General features: G+C 42.5%; 1 protein-coding gene across 1 annotated transcript in view; it reads right to left on the bottom strand.

The window, feature by feature from the left end:
• Positions 1-2,576: 2,576 nt before the first annotated feature.
• LOC308105828 (uncharacterized protein) overlaps positions 2,577-22,665 on the bottom strand; it is a gene marked incomplete at both ends in the record, with an annotated part of 157,577 nt that continues 137,488 nt past the window's right edge. Inside the window, 11 exons of the mRNA XM_080456752.1 lie at positions 2,577-2,748; positions 5,446-5,551; positions 6,485-6,492; positions 10,374-10,465; positions 11,435-11,820; positions 14,003-14,098; positions 14,297-14,318; positions 15,319-15,616; positions 20,496-20,640; positions 21,425-21,532; positions 22,028-22,233. Coding sequence (XP_080312878.1) covers positions 2,577-2,748; positions 5,446-5,551; positions 6,485-6,492; positions 10,374-10,465; positions 11,435-11,820; positions 14,003-14,098; positions 14,297-14,318; positions 15,319-15,616; positions 20,496-20,640; positions 21,425-21,532; positions 22,028-22,233 — 1,639 coding nt within the window. The remainder of the gene's footprint in view (positions 2,749-5,445; positions 5,552-6,484; positions 6,493-10,373; positions 10,466-11,434; positions 11,821-14,002; positions 14,099-14,296; positions 14,319-15,318; positions 15,617-20,495; positions 20,641-21,424; positions 21,533-22,027; positions 22,234-22,665) is intronic.

The raw sequence follows: 22,665 nt of genomic DNA on the forward strand, positions 1-22,665 counted from the left end.
GTGTCAAATATCACATATAAAACAATCACATGTCAAATAATAGAGTAGATGTGTTTACATAAGAGACACAAGTATGATACTGTGATTACATCATCATCATCATCATCATCATCAGTGTTGATGGACAGTATTTATGATACATATTTATAAATGTGTGGAGTGGAGGTTTGAGCAGCGCTGTCTGATTTACATTAATCTGATCTAATCTAATCTAATCTATAATCTAATCTAATCTATAATCTAATCTATAATCTAATCTATAATCTAATCTATAATCTAATCTATAATCTAATTTTATCTAATCTAATCTAATCTCAGATCTAAAGCTGTGGTGATGACTGATTTTGAGGGGGTCTCATTTACACACATGTTGATTTCATAGGGTTAACTTCTTCCTGTCAAGGACCCCCATCTGATCATAGTTTTGACCAGGGACCCCTATACAAGACTTTGAAGATTTGTTTAAAAAATATTCCACGTTTTTCACATTTCTTCCAAGATTTTTTATGACAACAGGAGATCTACAAGATCTGTAAGCAACCACAACGCGTCACATGGCAGCGCGTTGTGAACTTGTAGATCAGCTTATGTGTATATATAGAGGTGTGTTTAAACTGATTTTGATGCTATATTAACACATTTAGCTGGGGACCCCCTGGAACCCGCTCAAGGACCCCTGGGGGTCTTTGACAACCACTGGCAGAGTTTTGTAGTCTTTACACACACACACACACACACACACACACACACACACACACACTCTCAATGGGTCTCAAAGTAAGGTCCAGGGACCCCCGGGGGTCCTAAGCAAAATTATTTAATATAAAACATAAAAATCACTTCAACCACTTTGACCATTTTATACTTCACTATTCCAAAATAGCAGATCTACAAGCTCACAGCGTGTCGCATCGCGGCGCGAGTGCCGCGCTACGAGCTTGTAGATCTGCTATTTTTGAAAAATCGTGAACATGTGTGCAAATCTTTGAATATATATATTTTTAAAGCTAACATTTGTAACTCAAATCTTTGCTTCTGGGGGATTCTACAAATGTCTTCTAAATCCTAACAGTTTTCTGCAAAACTTATGTTGCTATAATATCAGTGGTTCTTAAAGTTTTTCATGTCAAGGACCCCCAAAATGATATGTATTTTGCCACAGACCCCCATCTGAAAATATGTTGTTCAAGGGACCCCCAGAAGCAAAGATTTGAGTTAAAAAAAATCAAAAAAAATTATAATATATATATATCCAAAGATTTTCGGTGCTGCGCTATGAGCTTGTAGATCTACTATTTTAGAAAAATCCTGAAAATCTTTATGCTAAAATAGCAGATCTACAAGCTCAAAACGCGTTACGATGCGACGCGTTGTGAACTGTCTATCATTTTAGATTTCTTTGGCTATTCAAAAATAGCACATATACAAGCTCATAGTGCGGCACCAAGTGCCGCACTATGAGCTTGTAGATCTTGTAGAGCTTGCAGATATGTATTTGGCCACAGTCCCCCATCTCAAAATATTATGTTCCAGGGACCCCCAGAAGCAAAGATTATAGTAAAAAATGTTTGCTTAATATATTCAAAGATTTGCACACATTTTCACGATTTTTCAGAAATACCAGATCTACAAGCTCATAGCGCGGCACTCAGTGCCGCGCTATGAGCTTGTATACCTGCTATTTTTGAATAGCCAAAGAAATCTAAAATGACACAGATGCGTTCCCTTAAAGGGTTCAATAAATATGAAACGTGTTATAATTGTGAAAGTTTTTAACAACACAAACCTTCTCTTATGTCAGTGTGCTGCTTCTATACCCGTCTGCTTGTTTTATTTATGATGACGTCACTATGATGTCACCATGAGTCAGTCATGCCCAAATATGGAGTTTTATGATGTCAGCCTTAGCATGGTGTCAAAGTATCCATGGTAACCATGACAACCTGGACTCACTCAAACATGTGGAGTAACCATGGAGACCTGATGTCCTCCTCACATAGAGACTCTATCTCTGCTCACACAGACGTACTGAGGAGGAGGGGGGGTTTAACATGAACCCAGCATAGAGCGGTTCAGAGAATGTGTTGTGGAAGGTGAAGGTGTACAGGTGAGTCAGTGAGTCTGAGCAGACCTCATAAAAGGACAGATTCCCTAACGGACAGTCCAGATACACTGCTACTCTTTTGGAGCGCCTAGAGGGACGGACAGGGAGGACAGTGCTCTTACTATTGTGTCTGACCATCTCAAGGATGGTGAGTGATAAGCGACACATCAAAGATAACACTTAAAATGTCCAGATTTCTCCTTTAAGTTAACTTTATGAACTTAAATACAAATACATTGGACATAAAAAAAGTCATTAAACTAATAATATAGACTGAAGTAATTAAAGCGTTTATGTTTGGAATTGGAACAGCTGAAATCAATATCAGTATTCCGATATGAACCTGCATTAAGTGAAGGTCGCCAGTTGCCCATGTGTGAAAAATATGACTATTATTATTAGTTTTTTTTTTTTTTTGGGGTGTGGTGGGGGGGGGGGTGGTGGTACTGGTCTACAGTACAGGGTTGACAGGTCAAAGGTCAGGGTCCATGGGGTCAGGGTCAGGGGTCAGTCCCAGCAGCTGTAACAGTGTATAGTAGGAGTAGACCCAGGGTCTGGAGATGTCCTGCGTGGCGTCCAGTCCCTCTGCCTCCACCAGCACACTGCGTCTGAAGCTCAGCTGCTGCTCCAACAGCGCCCTCTGTCTGCAGGAGAGAGGACATTTAACACCTTTCACACTAAAGGCAGCAGTAAGCTTTATGAATATTCTACAAATACCTTCTAAATCAATCTCAAACTTCTTTCGTGCCCAGGACCACCTAAAATGATATGTATTTGGCCGCGGACCCCCCCCATCTGAAAATGTTTTGTGTGATTTGTGGTAAAAAAATATCGACGCTTTCAGATTTTTTTTTTCTAGTTACAAATGTTCGCTTTAAAAAATATTATATTCAAAGATTTGCACACATTTTCACGATTTTTCAAAAATAGCAGATCTACAATCTACTGCTATTTTTGAATAGTCAAAGTATAAAAGGTTAAAATGATTGTGACGCTATATCAATATATTTTGCTGGGAACACCCTGAAAACCCTCCCCCCTAACTTAGTCAGCTGTTTTTTAAAACTTCAAAACGCTCCCAAACTTATTTTTTTGTGGCACGGAATTTACTTTTAAGATATTTTTCGGATAGCATTTAGTTGCTTAACTTCATATAGACCAATTATTTGTTTACCAACATTGAAACTGGATGCACAGGTGATTGTTTCACGCAATCAATTCCCAACCTGTTGTTTCGGGGTGCACTGGTTTCAGCACACCCCGACCCCCTCTTGTGTGTTGGCTGGTGAGGCGCCTCCTAGCGAGACCAGACAGAATGGGTTTCATTGCACGCATACTGGTTGCACGAATACTGGTTCTTATCAGTGTGACGTCGTCTGTTAACACATTGACTGCCAGAGTTTATTCATAATGTACTCACCCCTTTGCCAGCGATTTGCGTGTTTTTTTATTTTGTAATTTTTCATTCAAATCCATTTTCTGGCTGCGGTTTTAAACACATACGACAGATCTACCAGCAGAGAGCAGCAAATAGACACCTTGATCACTCGCTGACTCGCTCAACCCCCCCCCCAAACAGGCTCAAACAGTCAATACGTCATAAACGGATGTGACGTTTTCGACAATCGCTGATCGGGCTTAAAGGGATACTTCACTCTCGGGCCGGGGACACATTTAAAAAAAATATTAAAAATAAATGAAAAAAGTTATGGAAAATTCATGGCCCCCTCACGACACGCAGTGTCCTACTAATGTGTGAGGGGGCCATGAATTTTCCATAACTTTTTTCATTTATTTTTAATATTTTTTTTAAATGTGTCCCCGGCCCGAGAGTGAAGTATCCCTTTAAGTACGATGTGATACACAGCGACGATGACTGTTCGTCACCCAGACTTAAGAAAATAGAAGTGGAGCTCTCCGTTAGTTTTTTATACCGTGTGAAAAACCAAGCTTTTCCCTATTCTGGCCTAAAATGACCGGGGGAAAAAAAAGAGAACCGGAAACGGAATCTGCGTCATGAAACCGGATCCCGGTGAGTGTGTAAGTGGAAAACGAAACTGATGATGAAAAATAAACAGAACAGCGCGATCACAGATTAAACAATGAAAATTCCAAAGAACGCATATATTCGTTCTTCAGAATTGCGGCACGCAAGCGATGGATTTGAAAAACGCATTAATTCGATCTAGGCAATCAATGTGTTAAGGGGTCTATATGTGGTCAATTAATCATGACAGAGCCTATTTAAACATACAAATTCAGAGAACCAGCAGGGGCAGGCAGTGATACTCATGTATCCGCCTAAAGCAACCAATTTTCGGCATGGCCCTCTCAAAAGTCCCCTTGCGTCACGTTGCTCTGTGGTGGTGGTGGAACAAACTGCTGATTGGCTGAAGGGGTTGTCAGTCAACAGTACTACTCCCGCCCAGCTCCAGCCCACAGCCAAGATAGCCAAATAGGAGTTCATGCCAGACCAACTCCTGAAATCAAATGGAAATGAGATTTCCTGAGGGGGGGGGGGGTGGTTTACCAGGCTACCCACCCACCCCTCCAATGGCACATTCTGTACCAGAGGGACACGGGGTCAACCCTCAAAGGAGTATGATGGTGTCTTATCAATAAGGAACTTTAAGTGGATCGGGTGGATGGATTAATTTAGAGCATACTGTAGCTGCCTTTACTGTGAAATGTCCATCAGCGCCCTCTGTCTGCAGAGGGGAGACAGTGCACTTACGTCACATTGTGAAAGGTCCAACAGCACTTTGAATTCTAAGAACCATTAATCTAATGAGCCAAAACCTGCTACTATGCAATTTATAGACACACACACACACACACACACACACACACACACACACACACACTCATGCTCTCTCGCTCGCTCGCTCGCTCAAACGCACGCACGCACGCACACACGCGCACACACACACACACACACACACACACACACACACACACACACACACACACACACATCCCAATGCTCTCTCCCTCTCTCTTTTTCTCTCTCTTTTTCTCTCTCTCTCACTCACACTCACACACACACACACACACACACACACACACACACACACACACACACACACACACATCCCAATGCTCTCTCCCTCTCTCTTTTTCTCTCTCTTTTTCTCTTTCTCTCGCTTTCTTTCTCTCTCTCTCTCTCTCTCTCTCTCTCTCTCTCACACTCACACACACACACACACACACACACACACACACACCTAGCATAGCGTTGTGCTTGCAGAGCGGCCTCCTGCAGAGCCCACAGTTTGGCCTCCTCCTCCCTCAGTCTCCTCTCCTCCTCTCTCCTCATCCTCTCCTCCTCCCGCTCCTCCTGCCGCCTGAGGAGGAACTCCACCCTCTCCTGCTCCTCCATCTGCTGCAGCATCTCCTCCTCCTCCTCTCTGCTCCTCTCCTCCTCCGCGCGGAGGCGCTCCGCTTCAGCTGGTGGCAAACACATAAAAGAGGAGGTGCACTGTAGCTCAGTGGTTCTGATACGTTTCAGGCCACGTTTGTTTAATTGTTGTTGAATTGTTCAAAAATAGTTAAACGTTTTTTGAGCATTAGACAAGTATTTGAAAGTATCAAATATGGCTTAATCCACGCCAGAGTTTAATATCATAATGTACTCACCAGTGCCAGCGATTTATTGTTGTTTTTTAGTTTTTTTCACGTCGCCACAGACCTCGCTAAATACCTTAAAATCGCGCGTTCAACTGTTTGTAGACACACAGGGTAGCTGTGTGAGACGCCCAGAGAAGACCGTTTCGATCGTCGATCGGCCATTTTGAAGCTACAGCGGTTTATGTTAAACAGCGATCAGCGATGAGAAAAACAACAACCGAGAAAATGGAGATTTAGTTTCCGCTTAAGAGTGGAGGCGGATGGGAACAAAAATCTCCGGATACCGATATTTCTGTTTCCGGTGGTGCTACAATGAAATGTGTCATGGCGAACGAGGCCTACAATGAAATGTGAACCTGCGAAAAAAAAAGAAAAAAAAAGACAACTTTGCGTAGATCTACGCGACTGGCACGCTGCGCAATTATTTAGGTTCGCGTAGATCTACGCGATTGGCACACAATGTGTTACTGCATTAAAGGGGAATACGAAAAAAGTCGCCCCCCGCCTTCTATGTTGCCTTGAACTGGAGAATTGATTGTTGGGGTCATGTGATCAGTGACATACGGAAGGTGTACTCTTTGGCATTCACTAGAATGGGGAATCTCACTTCCAGCTGAAACAGTGTGACTTGTAGTAGTTTATAATGGCATTATGGTTATGTATCACATTTCACAAGACATAGTACTTGTAGATAATAGAGATCAATTGGCTGAAAATGCTTTAACAAGTCTTAACTTTATGTTCACGTCGCACTGTTCCAGCTGGAAGTGAGATTCCCCAAATTGCCAAAGAGTACACCATCCGTATGTCACTGATCACATGACCTCAACAATCAATTCTCCAGTTCTAGGCAACATAGAAGGGGGGGGGGACTTTTTTTTCTTATTTCCACACAACAGCTCTAAGGTGTTATGACATGGTCCAATGTTAAAAATGAGTGGTATACCCCTTTAAGGCCTGAGGTTCCGATTCTACAAAATGTCTTCTAAATCCCAACAGTTAAAAAAAACATGATGTTGCTATATCAGTGGTTCTAATTTTTTCTCATAATTTTCAAGGATCCCCAAAATTATATGTATTTGGCCACGGACCCCCTATCTCAAAATATGTTGTTCCAGGGACCCCCAGAAGCAAAGATTGGAGTTAAAAAGGTTCACTTTAAAGAATACATATATTCAAAGTTTTTCACAACAAGCTTGAAGATCTGCTATTTTTGAATAGCCAAAGTGTAAAATAATGCTTTTTGGCTCAAATAAAAAAAAATGACACAGATGCGTTCCTGGTCTTAATGGGTTAAGTGAATAAAACCAGAATACAAATGAAAACATATCATATTATGTCAATATCAATATTCAAAACCCCAGACGATATCTATTGTCTTACCACGATATCAATATAATATCCATAAGTTGCCCAGCCCCTAGCAGGCTGTCAAATACAGTGAAAATATTACCCGTATTGTTTCCAAGATTATCGGACTTCCCACACTTTCTGATATGAACAATGAGGCCTCTCTCTCTCTCTCTCTCTCTCTCTCTCTCTCTCTCTCTCTCTCTCTCTCTCTCTCTCTATCTCTCTCACCCGCTCTGTGTCTCTCCTCCTCCTCTCTCCGCGTCTGGTGTCTCTCCATCTGTCTCCTCCTCTCCTCCTGCCTCCTCCTCTCTCTCTCCTGCTCCTCCCGTCCGCGTCTCATTCTCTCCATCTCCACCTCCTCGCTCCTCCTCTTCTCCTCCTCCCCTGCGCGCCTCCTCTGTCTGGAACCCAATGGAGACACTTTAACAACTGCCCTGTGGTCAGTGGTGTAAAGTAACTAAGTACATTTACTCAAGTTGCCTACTGTACTTAAGTACAATTTTGAGGTGCTTTTACTTTACTGGAGAATTTCCAATTGTCTATACTTCTTACTTCTACACTACATCTCAGAGGCAAATATACAATTATTTGAAAACTTTAGTTACTAATTACTTTGCAGATATAAATGATTACATTATAAAACATACATTAACCACTTTAGCCCTGTCTTATACCTAGGCTATTTGAAAATAGCAGATCTACAAGCGCTCACGCGTTGTGAGCTTGTAGATCTGCTATTTTCAAACATTTGCGTACTTTTACTTTTGTTACTTTAAGTACATTTGGATACCAATGCTTTTGTACTTTTACTCAAGTAAATCTTTTTTTCCAGACTTTTACTTGTACATCTACTACTTCTACATTGCAGTATTGATACTATTACTTAAGTAAAACATTTGAGTACTTTTCCCACCACTGCCTGTTTTATACACGGCCAAATGAGCAGATCTTACCCGCTCATGACGCATCACACAGGGATGCGCTGGGAAACTGCAACATTTCCTATTTTTTCCACACATGATCAAAATAGTCAAAAATAGTAGACCCACAAGCTCACAACGTGATATGTTGTGAGCTTGTAGATCTGCAATTTCTGCTATAAACACAGGGGTGCCTAGAGCATTGGTTCTCAAACTTTTTTCATTTCAAGGACCCCCAAAATGATATGTATTTGGCCACGGACCCCCCAGAAACAAAGATTTGAGTTACAAATGTTCGCTTTAAACATATATATATTCAAAGGTTTGCAAAAAAAAATCACAATTTTTCAAAAATAGCAGATCTACAAGCTCATAGCACGGTTGAATAACCAAAGTATAAAAGGTCAAAGTGGTTAAAATTATTGGGATGTTAAATTAACACATTTAGCTGGGGACCCCCTGGAACCCCCCCCAAGGACCCACTGGCACTTGGAGAACCAATGGCCTAGATGCCAAACAGTTTGAAAACCATTGCTGTAAAGAAAAAAGAAAAATATGGGGAAATGGTGCCCCCATGTGGAGATCATGAGTTAGTAATAATAGGGGAAGACTGCAACATTGCAGTCTGTATTAAAGCAGCCACGTATCTATCAGTTATCACATTGTAACACGTTGTCTGCTGTTAATCTTCAATTTTTTGAAATGCATGTTTTTTTTGTTGTTGATTTTTTTTGTTGACATTCAACATCTTCAGGTTGTTAGAGCTACAAGTCAAACTGTTCAGGAATGCAAGGAATGCAATACAGACACTTTGACAAAAGTAATGACATCACAGTTGTCGTGGCCGAGTGGTTAAGGCGATGGACTAGAAATCCATTGGGGTCTCCCCGCGCAGGTTCGAATCCTGCCGACAACGCAACGTTTTCCACACAGCTTTGTGTGTGTGTGTGTGTGTGTGTGCGAGTGCTGTGACACCCAGATCTATAAATAGACCAGTGTCACAGTCACTGAAATAAAAAAAACTCCCGGCTGCAGAGCAAGGCTTTCCATGGAACATCACTGTGAATTGCAACTATATCACAAGTTAATATGATATTATGTTATACTACTGTACTAACTGCTATTATTGTATTATACTGTTGTTATACCTGTTGGTATTGCTGTCATTATTGTTTGTACAATTGTAATGTATCTCTCTCCACAAATCCCCCTCTCCCTCTCCTCTCCCTCTCTCTCTTTCTCTCTCTCCCTCTCTCTCTCTCTTTCCCCCCGACACAGATATGGTCTTGAGATAACTTGTTGTGGGGGGAGTATTCAAATGTTTTACTTAAGTAAAAGTATCAATACTGCATTGTAGAAGTACTCTGTTACAAGTAAAAATTTACTTAATGTTTGAAAATAGCAGATACTTGTGTTGCACAACGTGTTGCATCGCAGTAACTAAAGTTTTCAAATAATTGTAGTGGGGTAAAAGTACAATATGTGCCTCTGAGATGTAGTGGAGTAGAAGTAAAAGTATAGAAAATTGGAAATACTCCAGTATAGTAAAAGTACCTCAAAATTGTGCTTAACCCATTAAGACCTGGAACTGTGTCATTTTTAGATTTGAGCTAAAAAGCATTATTTTACACTTTGAGCTATTCAAAAATAGCAGATATACAAGCTCATAGCGCGGCACCGAGTGCCGCACTACGAGCTTGTAGATCTGCTATTTTTGAAAAATCGTGAAAATGTTTGCAAATCTTTGAATATATATATTTTTAAAGCGAACATTTTAACTCAAATCGTTGCTTCTGGGGGGTCCCTGGAACAAAATATTTTGATGGGGGTCCGTGGCCAAATACATATCATTTTGGGGGTCCTTGACATGAAAAAGATTGAGCACCACTGATACAGAAACATACCTTTTTCAGAAAACTGTTGAGATTTAGGAGACATGTAGAATCGGCTTCAGGTCTCAATGGGTTAAGTACAGTAGCCTACTTGAGTAGTTGTACTTAGTTACTTTACACCACTGATTATATTGTATTACATTGTGATGTATTGTATTGTATTGTATTTATTACTGATGAATTGAGTACAATGTACCACAATGGAAACAAGCCTCTGGGGCATTTTGAGTATTATTTTAGCATAACCTTTGACCTTTACTTTTAACAAAGTTGTTAATAACATATTTAATCAATCAATCAATCAATCAATCAATCAATCAAATGAACCTGGCGGCCTCGGCCCTCTGTCTCTGCTCCTCTTCCAGCTCCATCCTCATCCTCTCCTGCGTCTCCTCTCTCTCCTGCTGCCTCCTCTCCTCCTCCTCCTCCTCTCTCTCCTGCTGCCTCCTCTCCTCCTCCTCCTCCTCTCTCTCCCACCTCCTCCTCTCCACCTCCTGCCTGCGTCGCTCCGCTCGCTGGGCCATCTCCGCCCTCTGCTGGTCCTGGCGCGCCGCTGCGTGCAACTGCGCCTGAAAAAAAACAGGACCCAAACGTTAAAATGGAGCCATGTTTGGGATTTATTATTTCAAAAGATTTCAAACAGTTTAGACAAAAACAAATCACAGTTTTTAAAATGATTCCAACATTTTTCAAAAGTATTACAGTACAGATACATCAATAAAAAGAAAAAAATCACACCCTGTGTGAAGTGGGCGGTGTCTTGCTAGCTAATCAGAATACTGAATGGAGTCAACCAATCATGTACAAAAAATAAATACATTTATTGAGACACTCTTTATGATGGACGAAACCATAACTTAAAAAAAACAATTTTATGTTTTTTTTAAAGTTATGGTTTCTTATATAGGGCTATGCACATGTGTCATGTGACACTGGCCAATCACAGTCCTGAATAGACTGTGATTGGCCAATCACGGTGCAGGGTTCGGCGGGGTACATTTTTGTACATTTTTGGCCAATCACAGCGCAGGATTTGTTGTACAAATATCCTCACTTATAGGGGCGGTTTCACCGCCCAAAAAAGTGTTATCATGTCAGAATTTTGAAATTTCTGAAAATGAAAAAAAAAAGATAAGTTTAAGAAGTAGTGAAAATAGCAGATCCACAAGCTCGCAAAGGACCCAAACGTTAAAATGGAGCCATGGCTCCGGTTTTGTGTATATAAATATATATATGTATATACATCCACCGCGGAGGAAAGCCTGGTATTCATTCTAAAACTGAGCCGTGTGATCCGGTTTACAAAAAGAAGGAAAAAAAACAATCGTGTTCCGATGGTGGGTTCCGGTTGGCCGTCGCATTGTTTTTGTTCCCCACTTAATGCGAATCAATTAGTTTAGTCTCGCTAGTTGCACTACGAGTTAGAATCACTGTCCTAAACGTTGACGTCCTCACAAGTATAAGTAATAGTGTGTGTGTGTGTGTGTGTGTGTGTGTGTGTGTGTGTGTGTGTGTGTGTGTGTGTGTGTGTGTGTTACCTCTGGATCGACTGTGTTCAACATCAGCTGCTCGTCCATTGCCATGACAACAGAGCACGAGGACGACAGGAGGCGGTTACGCGATGACCGTGGCCACGCCTCCTCCGCACAAGAAGTAGTCCACTTCCTGTCAGCTGACTGCTGGGACCATGCTGATTGGACGTCAGTGGTGTCAGCTGACTGCTGGGAGCCTTCTGATTGGACCTCAGTGATGTCAGCTGACTGCTGTGAGCCTTCTGATTGGACGTCAGTGATGTCAGCTGACTGCTCTGAGCCTTCTGATTGGACGTCAGTGATGTCAGCTGAGTGCTGGGAGCATGCCGATTGGACACCGGCAGTGTGGAGGGTTTGTCTATCTGTCTCCATGGCAATGTCTCCATCTTTGTCTGTGGACAGTGGTGGAAAGTATCTAAGTACATTTACTCAAGTGCTTAAAGGTAGGGTAAGCGAAATTCCATTGTTAAAATAAGTATTAAATAACTATTCAGTACTCATTATAGAGTGTTTGTTCAGTAACAGGGATATCCTGTCTCTTCAGGTCTTTAATTAACATGCATTTTCATAATAGGTCCTTGCGAACGCTCATTTTAATATGGTATAATTAAAATAAACAATGTTTTCTACTTGGTCTGTAAGTCTGTATCTCAGAGGAGGCCCGTGGACAGTTCAGAAACCTACCAGTGACCAAGCTAATAGAAAGTGCAGGATTTCTACTCCTGGAAAGTTAGCGTGCTATAATAGAAGCCATTGCTCTCGCGTTAATACAGACCTCCTCTGAGACACAGTGCGTATGAGTATATTTACCATATTATAATGAACATTAGTGAGGACCAGGTTGTAAGCAAGGGCGTCGTGTCATGAGGGCAAGCGGGCCAGCTGCCCGGTCAGTAAAGATCCTGCCCCGTCTAGCTGCTCAAACTCCTGGGCAAGATTCGCCCAAAAAAAAATCTACTCCGACAACAATAGATATGTCACAGTACGTTTGGAGAACCAGTACGATTGAAGACAGAGCGCTCGTTTTTAGGCACGGGGCTCCTTCGGGGCGAGGCGGGGCTTTTCGAGACAGGGTTTATTAGCGAGGCTCGCGAGGAGGAGGAGGAGGACGGCGCTGCGAGGCGGGGGGTTATTACGCGAGGCTCGCGAGGAAGAGGAGCCTCCTCCTCCTCCTCCTCCTCGCGTAATAACCCGTCCCGTCCTCTCCTTCTCTCCTTCTCCTCCTCCGAGGAGGAGGAGAAGAAGAGCGCGGAGAGGCGGGGCTTTGATGCGCCGACGGAGACCTGTCTTTTGTTGTTCCCCCCCACATAGCAACCAGGAAGCTACGCTAGGGGAACCATAATATCTATGAGGGGAACGCTGAACACGCGTTCACACGCACGGCGCGCCGACTTAGTGGAGCTTGAGGCCGAGGAAGCGCGCCCTCGCGCCTCCAGGCGCGAGTGCCCGCGGTGACCGGCCGACGCTCCACTAGTCAACTCAGCGCCGTTTGATTTGTAAACCGATAGGGACAGAATAGTTCTTTTCATGGATCACTGTGTGTGTGTGTGTGTGTGTGTGTGTGTGTGTGTGTGTGTGTGTGTGTGTGTGTGTGTGTGTGTCAGGGAGAAAGTAAAACAAAAGCCAGAACACAATAAAAGTATCTAAACAGTCCTGCTTTCAATAAACCAAAAAAAGCATGAGCGCGTGCGCGTGTGTGTGCGCGTGTGTGTGTGTGTGTGACTGTGTGTGTGTGTGTGTGTGTGTGTGGCCATATATGTTTGTGCACAAGCCTGGCTTGTGGCTCCCTCTAGTGCTGGGTGGGTGGTAAAAACGAGCGCGCTTTCTTCAATCGTACTGGTTCTCCAATCATACTGTAACAGATACACTACTGCAGTAACGTGAGTCGCTGGTCGCGGCCGGCGGCTCACGTTACTGCAGTGATACATTGGCTGCCACATTCGCACCGTTTACAAAGCTAAAAGCTGCCCACTCCTGCATATCAATGGTCCATGTGTGACCTGTTAAGTACCATAGTCTGTAGGAGGCATATAGGCTACTGTCAGATCATGTCCTAAGGAGTCCAAAAGAGAATGGATCCTGGGATTCATGAATTAAATTACAGAGGTGAGTAAATAGGTACTCAAGTACTGTACTTAAGTACAATTTTGAGGCATTTGTAGCCTACTTTACTCGAGTATTTCATATTTCCATTTTGATGCAAATACTTTTAAACTTTTACTCAAGTAGATTTTGAATTCCGGACTTTTAATTGATGAGTAATGAGTATTTCTACTCAAGTAGATTTTGAATTCCGGACTTTTAATTGATGAGTAATGAGTATTTCTACATTGCAGTATTGATACTTTTACTTAAGTAAAACATTTGAGTACTTTTTTCCACCACTGAAGGATGGTAGAGTGTGTTGTCGTGAGCGCTTTGCGTTGAGTCCCGCAACGCAGGGGGGCGGGGCGTGGGGGGAATACAGATTCTGCCCGGTCAACATTAGATTCCAGCCGACGCCAGTGATTGTAAGTAAAAATAAGAAAACAATCTGAGTACTTATGTCTGTGGGTCTCTGTGAGTCTGTCTGACCATCAACAGGCCTTAGGTTGGGAGGAACCAAATCCTCTTCTTTTTCCTTCTCTTGTTTGATGTTGTCCTCCTCTGACACAATGTCCTGATGTTTACCTGAGGAGAGAGGAGAGGAGAGGAGAGGAGAGGAGAGGAGAGGGGGACCAAGCGGGCAACGGAAGTGACGTCAGGACTTCTGTGCTCTATATTTCACTGTGTCCCAAACCGTGGGTCGGGACCCAAGTTTGGGATTTATTATTTCAAAAGATTTCAAAAAGTTTAAACAAAAAAAAATCACAGTTTTTAAAAACTTACTACAGAACTTACTACAAAAGTACTACAGATACATAAAAAAAAGAAAAAAAAGTCTAATAATATCTGAATTTTGAAATTTCAATTCCTGAAAATGAAAAAAAAAAGATACGTTTAAGAAGTAGTGAAAATAGCAGATCCAAAAGCTCGCAACGCGGCCACTAGTTTGGGTCCCGGGCAAACATTTCTATTTTGGGTCTTTTGGGAACCCCCGCTATAGAGTACAGCTTCTTACCAACAACAGAGTGTTTAATTTTCCTCCTGCCTTTTGTCCTCTTCCCAGCAGACAGCACCTCCTCTGGAATGGAGGCTGTCTGCCTTGCTGCTTTTCTCCCTCCTCTCTCTCCCTCTGTCCAGGGTTCTCCTCTCTCTCCTTTCATCTTTCTCTGCTTTTTCTAAAATAATAATAATAATAATGGAATAAAATAAATAGGTCACTAGTAGGCAGGTTTCTGAACTGTCCACAGCCCACCAATGAGACTCATTAGAGTAGACAAAAAGGTGCCATCTTATAATGAGCATTATAATGAGGACCAAATAGAGCACCGAAGTCTGACGTAATTTACACATCCTACCTGGGTCGCGTTTTTCCCCCCGTTCTTTATTCCCATAGACGTGTTTAATATCGCGTCAAATAAGAACTGTGTTCCAAAAATAAACAAATGATCCCGGCGGTTTTACTCTTATGGATATGAAGCATCAACTGATGGTGAGAAAACGCTAATGTTACTTCCGACGAATTAGTAAAATTTTCGCCAGAAACAGACTGTTTCAAATATGAGTGACTGACTATCATAAACGATACAGAGCCACCTCCCTGACAATATCGCAGAGACAGTTTGTTTATTTTTGGACCACAATTCTTATATGAGACGATTCTAAGATGACCCAATGTTATTCTCCATAGCGAAATTACTTTACGAACCAGGGGATGAACGAGTGACGTCAGGACTTCTGTACTCTTTTATATGAAGATAAGGTTGAAAATGGGTGAAGTGCTCCTTTACAGAATCAATCACTCTCACCATATTCTGGACTGTAGGCGTCTCCTGGGTCTCTGCTCTGTTTTTATTGGTCCTTTCCGTCCCCTGGGTCTCTACTGCTTTGTGATTGGTGCTTTTCTTCACCTGGGTCTCTGCAGCTTTGTGATTGGTGCTTTCCTTCTCCTGGGTCTCTGCTGCTTTGTGATTGGTGCTTTCCTTGTGCTCCTGGCTGTTGACTGGTGGATCATGACTTCCTGCTTCCTGTCGCTTGCCGTGTCCTCCCCTACCCTTCTTCTTCTCTTCGTCTGTGTTCAAACTCGTCTTCTTCAGTCCTCCTCTCCTGCACAAAGAAGAGTTATGCTTCATCTATATTCAGTTGTATGAAAACAATATCACCCTCCCTGCCCGGCTTCTCTCCCCCAAACACGGGGGAGGGACACACCAATTGGGTTCACACCAAGGGCCCAGCATCCGGCTTTGAAATTGAGTCTATATAGGAAGTGACAGTTCATATGAATCGCCTGTAGTTTCGCTGTTTTACCCCTGCTGGTGTGTGACTTGATTTTCTTACCTTAATAAACATGTCATAAATACTATATGCTTCCAGTCGCTAGTTTAAAGTCTTCTTTCAATCACCATGATATGTGTTTTGGTAAATTATGGTCCCATTCATTGATGATAAAGTAGGGTATGCTCTAGGAGGGGCGGGATGACTTGATTGACAAGCTACACAACCAATAGCATTCATTCCCCACCCCCGCTCTTGATTGACAAGCTACCCAACCAATAGCATTCATTTCCGGTTGCTTAGATATGACGCGATATAGAAAGATGGCGGATTTGAAATCATTGACAAATAGGCTTCATTGACGGAACATACAAAACCAATGGCGTCGTCCATTTATTTTTACAGTCTATGGTTCGCACAGACGCTCGGCAAAGCCGGATGTAGTGGCGGGGAGATACTTTACCACTGCGCCACCCGAGCGCCTACAACCCTCCTTTAAAGATGGGGTGCCATGATATTTTTCAACCCTAAAACCTGATCATAAGGTATTATTATTATGAAAGGATTTTTTTCAACAAAAAAAAAGTGTACAGAAATGGTTAAAATTATGTTTTTATGTGGACACGAATCCAGTTCATTAAGTATACCTGGTTCTCACCTTAGCACCTCCTCCACCACCTTAGCACCACCCACCTGTCCTAGTCCCTCCTCCTCCTCATGCCCACACCTGTTGTGTTATGATAATGAGGGGGAGGGTATGGCTTTGTGATGTCACTAAAGCGCTGTTTCTCTATTGGCACGTTTGACCCTCAAGGTTTCAGCCTCCAGGAAGAAACTCCAAATAGTCAGAGAAGACATAAAACACCATAAAAACACCTCCGGGGGGCTTTATGAAGTTCTATCAACCTCATAGACACATGAAAAACAGAAAAAGTGCAAAAACATGGCACCAGCTCTTTAAAGAAAACTGTAAACTTCATGATGATTTAGCTATTTGTTTTAGGAAGAAACCCCTGACTAAAATCACCATGAAGTTGAAAACAAAAATCCAGAAAATGCTAGGTTGTGATGTTATATAGTGCCATAATCTGCTTGTTTGTGTGTTGCGTTAAAAGAGACACACCCTTTGTCTTTGGAACGGTGTTGAAATGACCCGAACACTGACCTCTGATCTCTAACCTCCACTGACCTCTGACCTCCACTGTGCTGCCCTCTGCTGGCAGGCTGGGTTGACTCCTCCTCCTCTGCTGAAGCTCCTCCTCCTGGCTCCTCCTCCTTCACTCCTCCTCCCTCCCTCCGGACACGCCCCCTCGTCCTCCCAACATCCTGCTTAGCATCCCTCCTCGTTTCCTTCAATGTATCCGTCCTTGTTTCCTCGTCTGCTCGCGTTTGTGTTTTCTTTGCCGTGGCTGTGAACACGAGCCAATGGAAACACTCAGTGAATACAAGCCGATGAGAACACTCTGTGAACATGAGTGCAACGCAGTCATGCGTTTTTGAACATTTCTGAAAATGTTTGATAATTTTGTAAATTATGATTTGTATGATTTTTTTTCATTAAGTCTTAAAATAAACTCTGTTTTTTATGTTGAACATTTCTGTATTTGTTTATGTATTCATGTATGTATTCATTTATTCATTCATTTATTGTGACTGGTCAAAAATATATTTTTGCACTGTTCAAGGATGTGAAGACTGAACTCTCCTCAGTTGAACATAAATTAACTTTGTTGAACAACATGGTCATATAGCGAAGTGCAATTGAGCACTCACTGACATGAGGTTATTGTTATGACATCATAATGGCATGTACCTGCGTCACAGTGGTTGTTGCTCCCTCTAGTGGCCTGGGGGCAGAGAGCAGAGGAAAAACAGCCAGGTAGATAGAGAAGCCAAAAAACTGCCCTGGAGAAAATCTGTTGATACTGGAAAATAATGACTCAAGTAGAAGTAAAACATAGTCAAACAAATCAGTGGTTCTCAAACCAGGACGCCATGTAAAGGGATATTTCACTTTCAAACATGTTTACGGTAATTTTATTGTGTAAATGTTTTGGAGAAGAAAAAAAAAGAGAAAAAAAAGGTGAAGAAATCACGTATTAGAAGGACAGTTTTCAATGAATCTAACATGGTTAGAAGTTACAATGGGATTATAGGAAGGGGGCGTGTCTGATAAAATGTATATCAAATATTTCAATATTTAGTCTAGTTTTAGTTGACTAAACATAATAAGATTTTAGTCAAGGACCTCTGTGTTCTTGTGTATGGACGGAAGATGGCTCAGGTCAGCAGAGGAAACATCTCGCTCTGGAAAACACACACACACACACACACACACACACACACACACACACACACACACACACACACACACACACACACACACACACACACACACACACACACACTTTTTGGGGAAAAGTAACTGTACTATTTTGACTGAAAACGTTATAGTAATTAGTCTATGTGACTGAGGCTGAAGGAATGTTCCTCAACTCGTCCGTTTTTAAACAGTAGAAAGAAGGAAAATAAGTTTTGTTTGTTTTTTGGGTGATTTTAGTTTTTTCCCATATTAACACAGTTCGAATGTTGAAGAAGATTAGCCGTTTTAGAGTCATTACTGTGTGTGTATTTTGGGGGGCGTGGACATTAGCTTACATGCAGGCTCAACATTTGCATGAAAGGTGTCGATTGGTTCAATGGCCCTATTGTCTCAGGTTTGACCCTCTGAGCACCGCCCATCTTCACACCATGTGTCTCTGTGTTTACGTGTCGGAGCCAGGGTTGCCAGGTCTGCTTATTATAATCTTCCCCCAAGATTTTATTTGAAAATAGCAGATCTACAAGCTCACAACGCATTGCATTGCTCATGTGGTAACGTGCTCATTGCGTTACTCTTGTTACTTACCAGCACTGCCTGTGTGTACGTGTATGTCAGGCAGTAAGGCAATCCAGGGTCGCTTGTCTCCTTCAGAGAGACCTGAGACACACAGTGGCGGAAAGTAACTTAAAGTGCATTCACTCAAATAATGTACTTTGAAAGAGTACTTTACCAAAGAAATGACTTTATTTCCAACGTTTACCTACCCGGTGATGTCTATGACTAACAGAGTTTTTGTTTGTAAAACATTCCTGAGGGTGCGCTCTCACCAAAAGTTGGCTGGCCGCTGTTAAACGCAGGTTGTGCGTTTTTTGCACAGTTGGCACAGTTTTTTGCAGCCGGCGGATAAAAAAAAAAAGCTGTGAAGCACCAGTCACTCACATTCAAGACCGTCCCCGTAGCCCGCACCGCCTTCTGCCTTGACGTTGCCAGGCAACCACTGACGCACATCAGCATCTGTCACTTGCTTTCAAGCCCCTCCCTCCCCGTTGCGTTGCCCGTAGACTAGCTTTGTCTGTAGCCCGGCCCGGTTACGTTGCGACTTTATCGAGTTTATTAAACTTTATTATAGGATGGACAGGCGGAGGGCACTTGCCCTTGCATTATTGGAAGGGGATGAGATGCAACAGCTACAACCAGTTGGTCCACTGAGAGCACCATGTTGCTTCCAGAGTCTTGGGACGGTCCGCCTTCGACTCACCCGATTGGACAGAGGGAGAAAATCAGCTCCTGCCTACAGCAGTTTTATGCTTCCAATGGACAAGTCGCGTTAAGCAGATAAACGCAAGGTCCGCTCTTGCGTGAATCCACGCATTTACATTGACAATGCATTGGCATATTCTGCCCCAGAGGTAAAATAAAAGTGCGGTGAGAGCGCGCCCTTAACGGTGAATCCAGAATCCAAAAATGAAGAAAATAACTTGGATGAATGGAATTACTCCCAAATTAACAACAGCAAAACTATATACAAAATCCATCCATCAAGTCCAAAACACCACTGATTTATAATGATTTAAATTCTCTTCTACCGCTTCTACCGAAGTCAGCTGAAAAAAGTTACCGAAATAACACAAAAGAAAATAAACTTTTAAAACACTTCCGGGCTAAATCGTCTCATGCACGAAGGACGCGCACGTCTGGGCACTCAATTGCATGTGAATGAGCTCCGGTTGAACACTACGGGCACGCCCATGCGTCTTCTTCGCTCGTGAATGTCACGGTTTGAACCCAAAGTGTTTTTAAAGTTTATTTTATTCTTCTGTGGTGATATTTCGATAGAAGAGCATTTAAATCATTATATGAGTGGCGTTTTGGACTTTATGGACAGATTTTTATATAGTTTTGCTGTTGTTAATTTGAATTGCATTCATCAAGTTCTTTCCTCATTTTTGTATTCTTCATTCGACGTTAAGGAATGTTTTACCAACGTAAATTCTCTGTGAGTCAAAGACATCACCAGGTAGGTAAACAAGAAACTCATTCCCTGCCTAGAACGACTAAAATGACTTTTGTCCTTTAAGCCCTGTCTGCCAAGAACGACTAAAACGACTTTTAATTTTTTCAAAAAAAAAAAAAACCCAAAGACCAAGGAGATATGATTTTTTTAAGATCTAGACTACCATCCACTTCCTTGTTAACTTAAAACTTAAACATTTTGTATCTCGGCTCCTGAGTACTTTTTTTTTCAATGAAAAATCTCTGGCAGTTTGTCAAACGCAAAAAAAAAAAGTTCTGGCAGTGAATTAAGTCATTTCTTGGCTGAAGTACTCTTTTTAAGTACTTCAGCCTCCTTTTAGGATTCTAACTCTGATGGCAGATTATGTCACTAACATACCGTGGTTATGTGTGACATCATCAAGGTGCGACATGTCCTGGGGGAACCCTGCCGTGATGTCGTCATACAGGGACAGTTGAATGATTTCCCCATCAGGACCCATGAGCAAACTGCCCAGCGAGCTGCCTGCATGAAACTCTGCTAACGCACGCAACAACATCAACAACAACTTTTAATTAAAGACACAGCAAAAATAGCAGATCTACAAACTCTACAAGTTTGCGCTATTACTTGAATGAAGTTTATAGGGCCAATGGTTAAGAAAATGTAAAAACGGTTATTTTCAGGAAATGAAAACATGGATCCAGTCTAGTTATAATTTCGTCACAAGTTCTTGTTAATACCTTTTATTGGTTCAACATGTATAAAACCCACAGACATACTTAACCACTTTGACATTCACGTAACCCATTCCATCCGGGGACACATCTTTGTCATTTTAGACATATTTGAGTTATTAAAAAATAGCAGATATACAAGCTCATAGGGCGGCACATTTTCTCAAAAAATGTTGTTCCAGGGACCCCCATAGAAGCAAAGATTTGAGTTAATGTTTGCTTTAAAAAAATATATATATTCAATGATTTGCACACATTTTCACGATTTTTAACAAAAATAGCAGATATACAAGCTCAAGCTTGTAGATCTGCTCATTTTGAATAGCCAAAGAAATCTAAAATGACAGAGATGCGTCTCCGTATTGAATGGGTTCAAATAGACAATCTACAAAGCTTTTGGCACTGTCACCAGTGGTAGAAAAAGTAAAAAGTAAAAAACTTTAGTAATGTAAACATTTTACACAAAAAAACATAAGTTGCAATACGGAGATATGAGGTTTATGCCCGACAGCATCAAAATATAATCGTAATTGGCCAACCATCCCGTCGAGTCAACATTTCATGGACATGAAAACAGCCAATCACACCTCTCAGTTCCACAGGCAACACCCCTCTCTGGGGGTCACCGGACTCCCAGGCATCCTGGAGGTCAGGTCCTGTTTGACCCCTCCTCCTCACTACACTCCTTAATACTCCTATTGGAGGAAAGGAGGGGGAGATTACAGGTTCGCGCTCACATGCACACGCGCGCACACACACACACACACACACACACACACACACACACACACACACACACACACACACACACACACACACACACGTCTCTCACACATCTCTCACACACACACATGCACGCACGCACGCACGCACGCACACACGCACACACACACACACACACACACACACACACACACACACACACACACACACACACACACACACACACACACACACACACGTCTCTCTGACTCACATGCACGCACACGCACGCACGCTCGCGTGCACACACACACACACACACACACACACCTCTCTCTCTCGCACGCACGCACGCACGCACGCACGCACACACGCACACACACACACACACACACACACACACACACACACACACACAGTGTATACAGCATCTGTAAGACAGACAGACAGACAGACAGACAGACAGACAGACAGACAGACAGACAGACCTGTCTTGGCGTCTGTTCTCTCTGGCAGTAAGACGGGCAGCACCAGCAACGTTCCGGGTTGGAGGCCCGGAACTCTGTCTGGATTTCTCTGGGCTTGAACCCCAAACGTGTCCGGCCGCCCGCTGTCCCACGAGGGGTGGGGGACACACCCATACGCGTCCTGGTGGTCCCAGGACCTGTCGGGGTGGGGGTGGGCCTGCTGGTACCTGTGGACCGTGGTGTAAAGCAGTGGTTCTCAACCTTTTCAACCCCCAAAATAATCATACTTGTACTGGGGGACCCCCAGTACACACAATTCAACTTTTAATTGTAGAGTTGAGGCATTGCATTTAGTTTGACTCGGTTCCAAATATAACTATTGTGAAAATACGCCTCGCAATACATTTCATAATGTTTGCCTCTTTCTTATATTACTAATATTTGACAATTTGGCCAATGTTTGACCTTTTTAAAATTTCTTAAAAGTCCTTAAATTGTCACTTTAAATATGCAGATACCCTGTATACACTTATACTGTATGTTGGTTTGTTTACTGTTGAGTGAGAAAACACTGTTGCACATTAAGCTAATCATCTGGGAACCCCCCCAACATCATTTGGGGACCCCTCCGGGGGTCCCGAACCACAGTTTGAGAACCA

This window comes from Gymnoscopelus braueri (assembly GCF_963280865.1).
Source record: "Gymnoscopelus braueri genome assembly, chromosome: 18".
NCBI lineage: Eukaryota > Metazoa > Chordata > Actinopteri > Myctophiformes > Myctophidae > Gymnoscopelus > Gymnoscopelus braueri.